Genomic DNA, 13759 nt, shown 5'->3' with positions numbered 1-13759 from the left:
GTTGCCCCAGGTAACAGGAGCCGTTGTCTCCTGTGGGAGCACGGCCGAGCTGGGACGAGGTTACCTGCGTCTGAGCACCACCTTGGGACTCTGTCATTTACATTAAAAGGAGGGAAAGGGAAATATCCATAAATGAAGGAGGGAGCCTCAGGAAGGCCAGGCTGAACCAGCCTGGGGGGCTGCTGCTCCCCAGTCCTGCCTGGGCCAGCACTGGTCCTTGACCATCACCGCTGCCGGCCCACACTGGTGATGGGTGATGGGGCTGGGGATGCGCTTTGCTGGCTGCTGAGTGCTGGTTCTGCACGGGAACCCTCCCACATCACCCACAGGGCCCTCCCCAGCCGCCGGCACGCTGCATGTTCCGGCTCATCCTGTTGCTGCATGCTCCGGCTTGCTGGAACCGCGTGGTGCCGGCACGGGGGAGCCGGTGGCTTCTGTGGCACCCCCAGAAAGCAGGTTTCTGAAGGAGGAAGTCTGGGGTTCACAGCAGAGCTGGCCCCGTGTGATGGGCATGGCCTGTGCCATGGACATGCTGCTCGGGGCTGCAAACCAGCGCCAGGGCAGAGGCTCACAGCCCGTGGCTGGCGGAGTTTTAGGGATGTAAAACCAACAGAGACCCGGTTCTCAGGGTCCTTCCCCATCAGGGTGCGGATCCTTTGGAGGCTGAGCACAAAAACACGCTTGTGGTGACTCCGTCGATGATTTACCGATGCTGGAACGCGCTGTCCCTGCGGGCTGGGGGTGATGCAGGGAGGCTGATGCCAAAGCCAAGCCAGGGCTCGCCGGCCCGGCCCTGGTAACTCAGGGAGTGTCAGGAGAGGCTCCTGGGGCACGTCAGGGCAGGCAGTGTTGGGCTGCCCTGTGCCAGCTGCTAGTGGGGAGAACTGTCCCAAGGGGCTCAATGGGCTGCTGGGGGCCCTTGGGGCTTGCCCTATGTGAGCCAGGCATGGCTCGGTCTCAGGTCGGATGATGGGTGAAGGCGGTGCTGTCCATCCCCATCCCCATCCCTGCTGCGCCGGGGCTGTCAAATGGCATTAAGCCCAAACTAACCTCCCGTCTGTGGGAGCCGTCACCATCATTCCAGATAACTGTAATCGAGCTGCTGAATATGTAGCTGGGCTCGGAGTTTTGTAGTTGAGATAAATATTGATATTAAAGCTGTCAGGGCTGGCAAAGCGACGCTGACACCAACCCCACCGGTATCTCGCTGCCTGACCCGTCAGCTCCTGCCGCCGTGGCTCTGCACATCACCATTCCCAAAGAGGGGGGATAGCATCCAAGGTTCCAAACCAGAACGATCCCTCATCCCTCTCCACACACATGGCAGCGGGCGGGAGGACCAGCAGCCCCGTGTTTTGGCCAACGTGGGCATCTCCAAGTGACACGGTTCCAGCTCCTGGTTTGGTGGCTGGGGGGAAAACCAGGCCCCTGGGAGGGGTGGTCAGTGGGCAATGGGTGCTGGAGCCCCCGGGGTGGCACCCGCAGCCCGGGAGAGCAGAGGCCAGAGGATGCAGGGCTCAACCACTGGGGATACCCCTAAGTAAATGGGATGGTTCTGCTGCCGCCCATGCTTGTGGCTTTGTTCCTGATGGATTTCACTTGACGCCGCCTTTCCCGCTCTGCCGGGCTGGCTGCTCTCCTGTCGGGGCATGAGGTTAGGGTTAGGTGGGGATGGCTGGGGAGAGCCAAGCCTGGATCCTCCCATCCCTGGGGAAAACAGAGGGAAGAAGAGGAAAGGGGAAAACCAGGCTGAGCATCCCTAAAGCATCCCTTACCCCTCCGCACCCCGGAGAGGTGGTGGCGATCCCTGGTGCCCGTCACCCCGTGCCTGCCCCACGCCGGACCCGTCCCTCCTCCCACTTGCTCCTTCTTTGTATTTTTAATTAGCTGATTCTCTATCTGGCGCCGGCGAGCGTTCCCAACCACGGCGCTGCGGAAACCTCATTAACACAGATCAAAAGGAGCTTTTAATGATTTATAAAGGTGCAGCAGTTTGGAGAAATTAAATAATTTAGGTGGTGTGTGTACGGCGAGTCCCTCAGGACCACATTACAGGCGTACCGTGAGCCGCAGCCCGCCACGCGCGGCCCCGCTCTGCCCCACCGCCGCGGCGCTGGGGATGCTGCCGGAGCACACACGGCCCCGTTGGGACCGGGGCTCATCATCGCCTCCATGGGAAGGATGAGGCTGAAGACCGGCTCCTGCCACAACCCCGGAGCATCATCCCCTGGGTTTGGCTGGGTTGGATGCTGGGTGGAGGTTTGGGGAGCACTGGGTGCTCACGCTGGCTTTCTGGCTATGCAGGACCAAGCAGCACGGTTACGATGAACCTTGGTGCTTGGCAGGATGGTGGGACCGGGTGGGAGGACCAACCCCGATGGACCGGCATCGGATGGACCCATGTGTCCGAGAGCATCCAGCTCTGGCTCCATCCCCTCCCAGAGCTTCCATTAGCCCTGAGCTCTGCTCCTGCTCTTGCATGGGGAGAATGAATCTGCCTCCGGGACGCTGCGACCAACACGTGGCCAAAGTCCGGCTCCCGGCGCTGCCTGCAGCATCCCGCGGGATCGGCGCTGGGCGCTGCCGGCTTGTCCAAGGAGAAAGAGAAACAGATGGGAAAACCAGCTTAAACGTTCCCGGCATGAAGTCCATTGCTGGCTATGGACACGCCAGCAACCAGCCGAGCAGCAGGATTAATGGGGAAAAGAGCCGTAACGCTGCCGAAAGGGGCCGGGCGGACGCCTCCTCCCTGATGCCCCCCCCTCAACACCCAGGAGCTGCTTTGTGCCTGTTTCCCGAGGCGGGGGGACAGCGACGGCGGCTGGCGGGGGGCTGGCATTGCCCGCACAGCATCCCAATTCCCATCAGGTTGTGTTTAGAAGACAGCGAGAGGGCGGCGGGCGAGGTTGGGGGCTGGTTTTGGGGGGGGGGCTGCTGGGTTTTATTTTGCTCTGTAATAGGCTTATTACTCCTGATCACGCTGGGACTATTTGAATGAAGGAGATTTCAGGAGATGAAAGCGTAAGGGAGGTTTTAAGCATCTCAGCGTCTGGTCCCGCAAGGACGGGTGCCCTTGGAGCCGGGGGATCCCTGCACCTGGGACCCCGGTGCCGGCAGCACCCAGGCCCCCTCCTTGCCTCTCCGCAAGCCCCTTCCAGCCCCTCGCTCCTGGGGTTACAAACCTCCTAATTTCCAGCCTCAATTTATTCATGGCCGGTTTATACCCATTTGTTTATGTGCCAACGCTGTTCTTCAGCTTAAATAGCTCTTTTCCTTCCATAATATATCTCCCCCCCCCCCCCCCCGCCAAGTATTTCAGCGGGTGCAATCATATCTCTTTTCAAGCTGTTCAGGAAAGAAAAATCTGAATTATTTAACCCTTGGGACACTGGCTGGGCTTGCAGGATGCAGCGAGGCCAGAGACAAACGGGCTTTGTTCCCTTGCTGGGTTGGCTGCCCTTATCTGGGAGATTTGGGGGATGCTCCTGCTACCCAGAGGGGAAGCCGAGGCACTGCCTGCCCAGCCCGGGGGGACCAGGACCAGGGCTGGGCTCTCACAACCCTGCTTGTTGGGCCAGGCAGGGTTTGCCCTCCTGGTTGCCTCTGCCCCATGGAGGCCGGGGGGCTCGGGCTGAGGATGCCTCTGGTTTGCAGGGCAGGGTCTCAGGGGGCTTTTTGCCCTCCACAGGGAATACCCAAGAGCTGAAAGCTTCGGAAGGCCCTGGCATGGAGCTGTCTCCCTGCGTGGCACGGTGTGGGGGCACATGGGCACGGTGCCGCTGCGGCGCAGGCAGGAGGGCGGGCAGCGGAGCCGCTTCGCCAGCTCCGATGTTTTATTCCAGGCAATTTCACTCCAATGGGTTCCCACTCTTGTCATGCAAAGGGGCCGGCGCGTGATGGCACCGGGATGTTGTCCATTAAACGTGGCCCCGAGATGGAGCCAACAGCGCGGGGCTCGGCGCGTGGTGGGTGCTGGTGCCAGGACCAGGGTGGCAGAGGGTGGGAGAGCGATGCAGGATAGAGCCCCCTGCGCTGGGATGCTGGCATCGATGGGAGCCGTGGCCGTGCCAAGCAGGGTGTCCCAGGAGGGTTTCACTGTTGGAGACCCTGCAGTGGGGGTCAGCAGTGGGGCCGTGAGCCTGCCCGTGTCCCCTGCCCTGCTGGCAGAGCAGGCCTGGCTGTCAGGCAGCGCTAACAGTAATGAATGCCCCTAATGAAGCACCCAATTAGCCAGGATCCCGGTCTTAATGGTAGCTGACAGAGCTGAAAGCTGCGAGTAGGCAATTGTCAAGTGTAACATCCCGCCGGGTGAGGCCGGGAGGCTGCTCCATCCGTCTCTGTCAGGGAAAAACAAAGCTCCCATGTTAACCCCTTTGGCAGTGGGTGAACTCTGTGTCCATCGGCAGAGCTCTGGTGGCCGTGGTGGGCTCTGGCATCAGCCCCAGAAGTGGCATCGTTCCTGGTGATGGCATCATCCCTATCCCATGGCATCAGCCCCAGCATCATTCCTGGTGATGGCATCATCCTTATCCCATGGCATCAGCCCCAGCATCATTCCTGATGATGGCATCATCCTTATCCCATGGCATCAGCCCCAGCATCATTCCTGGTGATGGCATCATCCTTATCCCATGGCATCAGCCCCAGCATCATTCCTGGTGATGGCATCATCCTTATCCCATGGCATCAGCCCCAGCATCATTCCTGGTGATGGCATCATCTCTATCCCATTGCATCAGCCCCAGTGATGGCATCATCCCCATCCCATAGCATCGATCCTGGTGATAGCATCGTCCCCACCCCATGATGTGTGCGGCTGTGGTGAGCCCAGGCAGAGTAACAGGAATGTGGATTTGCTCAGAGCTGAGCTTCTCATTTGGCTTGAAAACGTCGTGAATTGGCCTTTATTGGTGTGCCAAAGCAGAGGTCTCTCCTCTTGCTTTCTGCAGTTCCCAATGGACCAAAGGGCTCGTGTCCCCGTGTCCTTGGGACTCAAGGGCTGAGATGCGGTAGGGACAAAGCTCACCCCAAGGCTGGCATAAACCACACACGTGTCTGAGATGTGCAGGGAGGGCAGCGTGCGCTCCATGCCCAGTGCTGCCAGGCGGGAGCAGGACACGGAGGACCCCGCTGAAAGGGGCATCTCCTCTGCAGCAGACGAGCAAGGGATGCTCCCGGTTCAGACAGCTCAGACCCTCTCGCTGTCATCAGCGGGGCCCTGCTGCCGCTGAAACGAGAATGAAGGAACAGAGGGCTCCGTGCGCGCGGGGCTGCGCTCATCCGGCAGCAGACGCGGCTGTGAGCGCGCCCGAGGCTCCGGCTCGGGTCTCCCGTGGGCGCTGGTGCTCAGGGACAGGTTTTAGGGTGCTGGGTGCTGGACCTGGGCTGTCGGTGTGGTTGTGGCGCCATGGAAAGCTGAAGCCAAGGCGGGACGAGCTCATCCTGTGCTGAGCATTGGTCCGTGGTGGTTCCATGTGGCTGGTGCCTGGGATGGGATGGAACAAGCACAGTATCACAGACCCCATCCCCATGTGCCCCCATCCCCACATCCCCATCCTGAGGGCATCAGTGGGGCTCTTCCAATGAACCCTGTGCTGGTTGCCTCCTCCTGTGCTGGGCTTTGCCTGCTGTGCTGGGGCAGAAGTGCCGGTGCTGCCAGCACGGCCCCACATCCATCCCCCCAAACCTGCCCCACGTCCATGCATCGAAACCTTCCCCACATCCATGTATCAGTACCTACCCCACCTCCATCCATCAAAACCTGCCCCACATCCATCCCTCCAAACCTTACCCACATCCATCCATCAAAGCCTGCCCCACATCCATCCCCCCAAAACCCGCCCCACATCCATCCATCAAAACCTGCCCCACATCCATCATCAAAACCTGCCCCACATCCATCCCTCCAAACCTTACCCACATCCATCCCTCCAAACCTGCCCCACATCCATCCCTCCAAACCTGCCCCACATCCATCCATCAAAACCTGCCCCACATCCATCCATCAAAACCTGCCCCACGTCCATCCCCCAAAAAACCTGTCCTTCGCTTAAAACCCGACTTTATGCCTGGTGCCATTGATCACAGCTCATCAGCTCTAATGCAGCATTTGCCAGTCCAGCGAAGGCCCTTAGGGTCAGCTGATGTTTTTATTCCCCTCCAAAAAGAATAATTATTATTATTCCCCTGCTAAGCACGTGCCCTCCTGTTTCAGTCGCCTTTGCTCGGGCTTTTCTAATGATCATTAAAATAAGTAATTTTTTTTTAAACAAAAGGCAGAAAAAGGTGTTTTGTTTGGGGTTTTTTTTTTTGGCATTGTTTTGTGCGCGTTTGAAAATTGTTTCCCAGTAAATCCTGGCCCTTTGTATTAATTTTACATTGAAAATGTTACCTTGCCAGGGGCAGGGTTGGCACAACTGACTCGGGGAAGGAGAGAGAAGGAGAGAGAGAAAAACCCTGCTCCTTAATTAGCGCGTTTCCCTCTGTGCTCAGAGTGCTTATGAAGCAGGTAATGAGCTGGATGGGGCTGGACGCTGCCGCTCCCCACCCGTGCTGTCTGCGGTCCCCCCTTTCCCTTTATGGGTCACCCTTCACCGTGCTCAGTGCGATGAGTTTGAGCCAGGCTCAGCCCTGCTCCCACCTGCCTGAGACCCCACCGGGCACAGGGAGCCCCCAGGATGCCGGTTTGGGGTGGCCACAGGAGCCGTGGCCACCGTCCCTACCCCATGCAAGCCACACTGACCCCTGCAGCCGCTGAGCATCCCTTCATGCAGCGCTGCTCCTCCAGCCCCGGAGCCGTGCGGTGTCCCCATCCCTGAGGGGGACCTCATATTAATTAGCAAAGAAAACGAGCTCGATGAGCAGAGATTAAAGCCAAGCTGCCAGGTTGGCTCCTGGGGGAGCCAGGCAATTTGGCCACCAGTTCCATCGGCTGCAGTGCCAGGAGCTCCAGGGGGCTGCAATGCCCCCGCTCAGGGCACAGTGTAGGGATGGGGGTGTCACAGGGGTCACCCCGAGGAGCTGGGAGCTGCCAGTGTGTGTGCCAGAGCTCTCCAGCACTGCTAATCCCTTGATGTCTCAGGTAATCAGTGCCAGAAGCACAAATGACACCGGGGTTGCAGCGCGGTGCCAGCGCTGCCACAGCATCGCCGTGAACAGTGGTCCTTTTGTGACTTAAAAGGTGGCGGTTTATCACGGGGCTCGGGGTTAATCTTGTAGGTTAATGGTGAGGAGAGCAGTGGTGCCGGTCTGGGCCGGATCAGGCCCTGGGTTGTGGTGGACCCAAGGTTTTTGGCACACCCCATCCCCATGGTGGGATCCGGTGAAGCGTGGTCCCCCTGACGCCGGTTTCTCCTTCAGGTTTCAGCACGGGGATTACACAGTGGAAGTGAGCATCAACGACTACCTGGACATCTACTGCCCGCACTACGAGGAGCCGCTGCCCGAGCGGATGGAGCGCTACATCCTCTACATGGTCAACTACGAGGGGCACGCATCCTGCGACCACCGTCAGAGGGGCTTCAAGCGCTGGGAGTGCAACCGGCCCGACTCCCCCAACGGGCCCCTCAAGTTTTCAGAGAAGTTCCAGCTCTTCACCCCCTTCTCACTGGGCTTCGAGTTCAGACCCGGCCACGAGTACTACTACATCTGTGAGTAGGGATGGTGGGGAGGGATGGATGGGGGGGGGCGGTGAGAACACCCCAGGGATGTCTCCCGCATCACCCCGCAGTGCAGACCAGACCTGGGTGCTGAGCCACAGGTCGGTTTGCATTGGATGCCCCCAAATCCATCCTTGTGGTGACAGCACCAGCATGTCCGAGTCAAGGTGGAGATCCCAAACGGTGCCAAAAGCCTTCTCCAGGGCTGAGCCACAGCCATGGGGTGGCCACAGGAGTGAATAGGACTTTCCAGGGACCACGGGATGATGGGGACACTGATTTCATCGTCTCCAACGGGACCAACACCGGGCACTGGTCATGGTGATGCACCGAAGTGGTGGCTCAGCCCTGCCAGGCCCAGGCAGTGTCCCCATGCGCTCCTGTGTATTCCCATGAACTCCTAGACTGCACTCCCCTTTCTCACCCAACAGATGAAGCCCAAACTGGCCTTCAAGGGGAGAAACCTTCCCATAGGCACCAGGCAGCGGTGGCAGGATCAAGCCGATGATGCCCCTCATTGAATTTCTGCCTCTGCAGAGCTGGGCATGTGGGGGGGCAGAGCAGCAGATCCATGGCAAAATCAGCCACTGGGGCTCGGATCCATCACTGGGAGTCTGGCAATCAATAAAGGGTGAAAAACCCATAAAGGAGAAGCCCTGACCCCCAGCACTCAGCGGTGTCACGGGCAGACAGGGGCGCCTCTTCCCGCGCCGGAGCCAGCCGTGTGCTTATCTGCCTTATTATTTCTCCCCCTTTTTCCTAAAGCATCTGTTTGCAGCCCACTTAATTTGTTCCTTTTATCTATATTAAATTACCATTTTTGCCCCCCTCTCCCTTCCCCCCTGTAAAATGTCACTTGTGAAATAACAGCAGCTACAACTCTCTCTTCTTCCCCCCCCCCCCCAATTTTATTTTATTTTATTTTATTTTATTTTTTTATTTTTAATGTCGTTAGGGAGAGATTACACAGAAGTAAATGGTGAAGCCGATCATTGCTAAACCGGTTAGAATTCATGTCATGCGGAACATTAGAAATTATGCCTCTTTGAGGAACCGTATTTAGCAGACATGAAAGAAAAGAAATTACCTCCTCCTCGAGCTCGCAAATTGGAATGCCATTAACCTCGCGGGCACGGGGACGCGCTCGCTCTCCCGGTGCCGGGTCAAGGGCATGAGCTGGCCCTGGGGACAGAGCCGGCGGATGGATGGCCGCGGCGCGGCACGGCATGGGCCAGCATGGCGCGGCAGGCATGGCCTTCTCCTTCCCATGTGGGGTGGTAGCGCCATGGAGGGAAAGAAAAGGGACAACTCCCAACCGTGGAGGCTCTGCAGCATCCCCCGTCGGATGCCAGCGCTCCCATGGGCGTGATGCTGAGCTGGGCGCAGGGGCTGGATGCGCCCGTCGAGGGGGCCAGGGGTACCATTGAGAGGGGGCTGCCCCTCTGCAGCTGCCCCATGGGTTTGTGTGGATAAAATAACCCAGATGGGTCCTGTGGGGCAGCGGGGGGGGTGCCCCCCGTGTCACCATCTGTACAGGAACCTGCTGTGTCTGTCCCTCAGAGCCAAGGGGAGGGATGGTGGTGGGCACCCGAGGGAACTGCGTGTGCCCCTTGCTGCTGCCTCTCCTGCGAGCGGCGTCCCGATTCCCCTTCCTTCCTTAAGCTGAAATGAAACTTCATTGTGAATAATGCTCTCTGCCCTTCTTTAATGCAAAAAAAAAAAACCACTCTGAGACAATATGAAATTCTTTTAAAAACATATATATAAATCACATTTTCTCCTATTGAGAGGGGACTTTCACCAAGATAATTATTGCAATTACTCCCTTTCTCTCTCCCAGTGAGTATTCTTATTCCTGTGCCTTTATCCTCGTTTTACCTGTGGAGGGAAGCAGCACAGCCCTGCCTGCGCTCGCAGCCCTTCACCACAGGGACAGAGCCCCACGAGCCATCCCTCCCTGCCCAGCTGCACTGGGACCACTGGGGACCCTTTGTGGGGCCACAGCCCCCCCTAACCTCCTGCTTCTCCCCTTTGTTTCCCTGCAGCCTCATCCCCCCCAAACACAGTGGACAGGTCCTGCCTGAAGCTGAAGGTTTATGTGCGGCCAACAAGTGAGTGACTGGGGGGGCCCTGGGTAGCCCAAGGGGCGAGGGGGTGATGGTCCTGGGTGAGTGGGGACCACTGCGGGGGGAACGGGGTGCTGCAGGTCCCACCTTGGTAGCACTCAATGGGGATGCGGACAATGCCCGCATCCATGCCAGCGTGTCTGTGCCATGGCAGGCGCTGTGCCTGGTGATGGCCATTTGCTGCCGAGCTCCGTATGGGGGGGGGAATGAATAATAATCTCTGCACAGTGGCTACTTTTCAGAATCAAATAACTCAGCCATTTAAAAAAACAAATTAATAATTTTCTTCTCCTGTTAACGTGTAATTAGCAAATGGCAGCAGCTCTCCCTGGGGACGAGTGCCTGCGAAATGTCACCGTTTAAAAGGATGTCTTTCTTTTTTTTTGTGTATTTGCATGGCTTTAAAATAAAACCCAGTATAATGAAACCATCTGTAAAAAATCATTCTGTGTTGTTCAGGACTAGGGCATAGCGGGAGGTGGGGAAAGCTCTCCTCGTAGTGCTTGTTAGTGTGTTCATAGTGTTGGGGGTTTATTCCCTCACGGAGAGGGTGCCTTTGTGCTGGCCTGGGCACAAAGGACCCTTGACTGGGTCCTTGAAACAATCTCAGTTTCCAGTGCATGTGGCAGCGATGCCTTTGAGGAGGCATCAGCACCCAGCTGCTTGCTATGGGATAAGCCGCTGCATCCGCAGCCCCCGGGATGCTGAGGTGGGCTCTGTCTCCGGCTCACGTCTCCCTCCTTTCCTCTCCCGCAGACGATTCCCTGTACGAGTCCCCGGAGCCCATTTTCACCAGCAACAACTCCTGCTGCAGCCTCAGGGTGCCGCGCGCCATGCTCGTGGTGGTGCCGGTCATCTGGACGCTCCTGGCCTCGTAGCGCTGACACCGACGCGCCGGGGAGCGGCTCCGGGGAGCATCACCTCCGGCCACCCCCCTCCTTCCATCACCTCCGGTGCCCCGGGAGGGTTGGTGCTGCTGATCCTGCCACCGCGGGAAGTCCCCGTCACCGCACGGCCACCACGCCAAGGGATGGCCCCGGGAGCAAAGAGCATCCCGGCTGCGCGCACCGACAGCTCCCGTCCCCGCGCTTGCGGCTCGCTCGGCGCCGGCTCTGCCTCTTGGATGTCGCTTTTTGCATTTCTAGACCAAATACAGAGGCCTCGTTGTTTGGTTTGGGGGGGGGGGGGGTTTGGTTTTGTAAAGATAAAAGGGGTTTATTTTTGTTTGCTGGGTTGTTCCAGCCCGCGCTCCCCCGTGCCAGACTGACCCGCACGGGGCCGGGCTCAGCCCCGCACTGAGCCCTGCTTTCACACCGGACACCAAACAGCACAGTGATGGTGCCGACGGCTCCATTGTCACAGACTCCTTCCCAGCCCAGCCACCGCTCTGGCACCGGGATGTGGTGGTGCCGGCCCCAAGGTGCTTCTCCAGGCACCCACCTACAATGGGGACATGGTGATGAGGGGCCTGGGCGGACACGAGCCCCCACCAAGGGCCTGGTGGGGTGACCCTGTCTCCATCACTCGTGCCATGCGTGTCACTGCTGTCCCCGTGGGACCCCGGAGCAGCTCCATGAGCAGCAAAGCAAACCGGACACACCGGAGGGGAGCACCAGGGATGACTGGTACCGGGAGCACCAGGAATGGCCGGCACCGGGAGTACCAGGGATGACTGGTACTGGGAGCACCAGGAATGGCTGGCACCGGGATCACCAGGGATGACTGGTACCGTGAGCACCAGGAATGACCGGCACTGGGAGCACCAGGAATGGCTGGCACCGGGAGCACCAGGAATGGCTGGCACCGGGAGCACCAGGGATGGCCAGCACCGGGAGCACCAGGGATGGCCAGCACCAGGAGCACCAGGAATGGCTGGCACGGGGAGCACCAGGAATGGCCAGCACCAGGAGCACCAGGGATGGCCACTGGCACCAGGAGCACCGCCGGGCGCTGGGAGCCGGCTGGCTGGGCTTGCCCGGATGCTGGGATCACTCCAAGGGTGTTTGGCTGGAGCCGGGGCTGGATTCTCCATCCAGGCAGGGCCGATCTCACAGAGCAGGTTTTCCTTCTCTGCATTCTCTTGCTCTGCACTGCATCCCCCCAACACCTTTGGGGTGTGAGAATGCCCATGGCGAGGAGGGGGGGAGGTTCATTGGCCACATGCGGGACCATCGCGGCGCTCCCCATGGTCGCCCCTTCATCCATGTCCCTGGGGCTCTGGGGCTGCACTTGGGAAGTTTTTCCTTCTCCTTCTTTGCATTAATAAGAACCCACTGAAACCCCGATCCGAGGTTGACCCCGGGGGTGGGAGATCCCCAAGGAGGGGTCCCCCTCGGGCCTGACCCCTCCTCGCCTTAAATCTGGAGCTGTCCCACCGGGGGGGGGGTGTCCTATGAGAGCCCCCCCATGCCCTATGGGGTTGATGGTCCCGGGGGATGGTGGCGATGGGCTCGGACCCGGCCAAAGCCCCCTCCGGAGGGCACCTTTGTGAACGCACCCCAGACCCTTCCGGCGCGGGGGGCTCGGTCCCTGTACATACAGCGCTGTACTGTGAGCGGTTTTTTTTATGTATTGTTGAGAATGGATTTTATGGAAGGGTTTATCTTATTTTATTTTTTATTTTTTAGACTAGGAAGCTGGAATCTCGCAATAAGCTCATCTCGACTGTCCAAAACATACAAAAAAAATTAAAAAAAAAAAAAAAGAAAAAAAATAATAATAATAACCCCCAAACCCAACAATAAACCCCGGCATTCCCCCATTCCCTGCCGTTCCCTGCCTCCCGTCCCGGTCCCCGTGTGTGTGTGTGTGTGTGTCCAGACCAAGTTGTGGTTCTTGAAGGCGAGCAAAAGCATCGTGTATATCCAAGGGGTGAAGGGAGGGCTCCGTCTAGGGGCCGGCAGCAACACCCCCCCCCCCCAGCTCGCAACGGGGAGCAGCAAACCCTGGCCTTTGGTCTGTGTTTTATATATATATAGATTATATATATAAATATCTATATTGTGTACAGCGACTGCGGGAGAGCGGCCGAGCGGGTGCTGCGGGCTGGGGGGGGGGGGGAATGGCTTTTCGCTGTGGGCCGGGGCTGCCCCTAGGGAGCAGCCCGTCGCTGGCGCTGGTTCTGCGTGTTGGTCTCCGTTCTGCCTAGCTTCGTCCTTAGACAACGCCGCTTTCGTCCTCGACGTCGTGCTGGTGCTATCCGGATCCACCCCCCCCCCCCGTTTGGAGTCTGTATTTTTTTATAATAAAACACAAATAAATGTCGTGCGAGGCCCTTGCTTTGGAGGAATGACTTTGCCGTGTCCCAAAGGCGGGGGGGGGGGTGTGGGGGGAGCATCCAGTGCCAACCCCCCCCCCCCCCAGGGGAAACCACGCTTGACTTTGTCCCTACATCCCCATCGCAGCCTCTCCCGCGGCGCGCCAGGGCTGTGAAGCCAGACCGCTCTGCTGGGTGGTGTGTTAATTACGGGAAGGATTTAATTACCGCGTTAATTAATAATAATGGATATTAAATTAATTAATATGCAGTTGTTGATAGTACTTAATTATTGGAGGTGCTGCAGCCCCGCGGGCGGGCGCTCGGGGCTGGCACGGTCCCGGTATCTCCCCGGGCACCGCCGCTGCCAAAGCTACCCCTGCACCGGGATGCGTTGTGGCAGCCCGAGAGGACACCAAAGCTGGGACGTGCTGCTCATACCGGGCATCACCGGATCCTTCGCTACCCCTATCCCGACCCAGTGGGAGGCGATGGCAGCCCCCAGCCCGCTCCTTTCTTCCTCAAGTACCGAACTCTCCTGTGCAGCCCATTCCTAGTGCTTAATGTGTATTTCAGCACAATGATAGGAGCAATCCGCTATTCATTAACCCAGGCTCCTACAGCTGATCCGAGGCGCTGAAGTTTGCCACAAGAGGGTGAAAGACTTAATTTTGCTTCTTAATAATGGCCATCTGTGTGCCAGCAGCGAGGTGGGTGCT

General features: G+C 58.5%; 1 protein-coding gene across 1 annotated transcript in view; it reads left to right on the top strand.

Annotated features, from left to right (window-relative positions):
• The window catches only part of EFNA2 (ephrin A2), a 36703-nt gene extending 25989 nt beyond the window's left edge, over positions 1–10714 (top strand). Inside the window, exons 2-4 of the mRNA XM_061474626.1 lie at positions 7360–7649; positions 9704–9769; positions 10541–10714. Coding sequence (XP_061330610.1) covers positions 7360–7649; positions 9704–9769; positions 10541–10662 — 478 coding nt within the window. The 3' untranslated portion in view covers positions 10663–10714. The remainder of the gene's footprint in view (positions 1–7359; positions 7650–9703; positions 9770–10540) is intronic.
• The last annotated feature ends 3045 nt before the right edge of the window (positions 10715–13759 follow it).

This window comes from Pezoporus flaviventris, unplaced genomic scaffold (genome assembly GCF_033815535.1).
Source record: "Pezoporus flaviventris isolate CSIRO_AGI_PZ_B2104156 unplaced genomic scaffold, CSIRO_AGI_Pfla_v1 ptg000080l, whole genome shotgun sequence".
NCBI lineage: Eukaryota > Metazoa > Chordata > Aves > Psittaciformes > Psittacidae > Pezoporus > Pezoporus flaviventris.
Note: the sequence above shows the minus strand (reverse complement) of the source record. Positions and strands in the feature narration are given on the sequence as shown.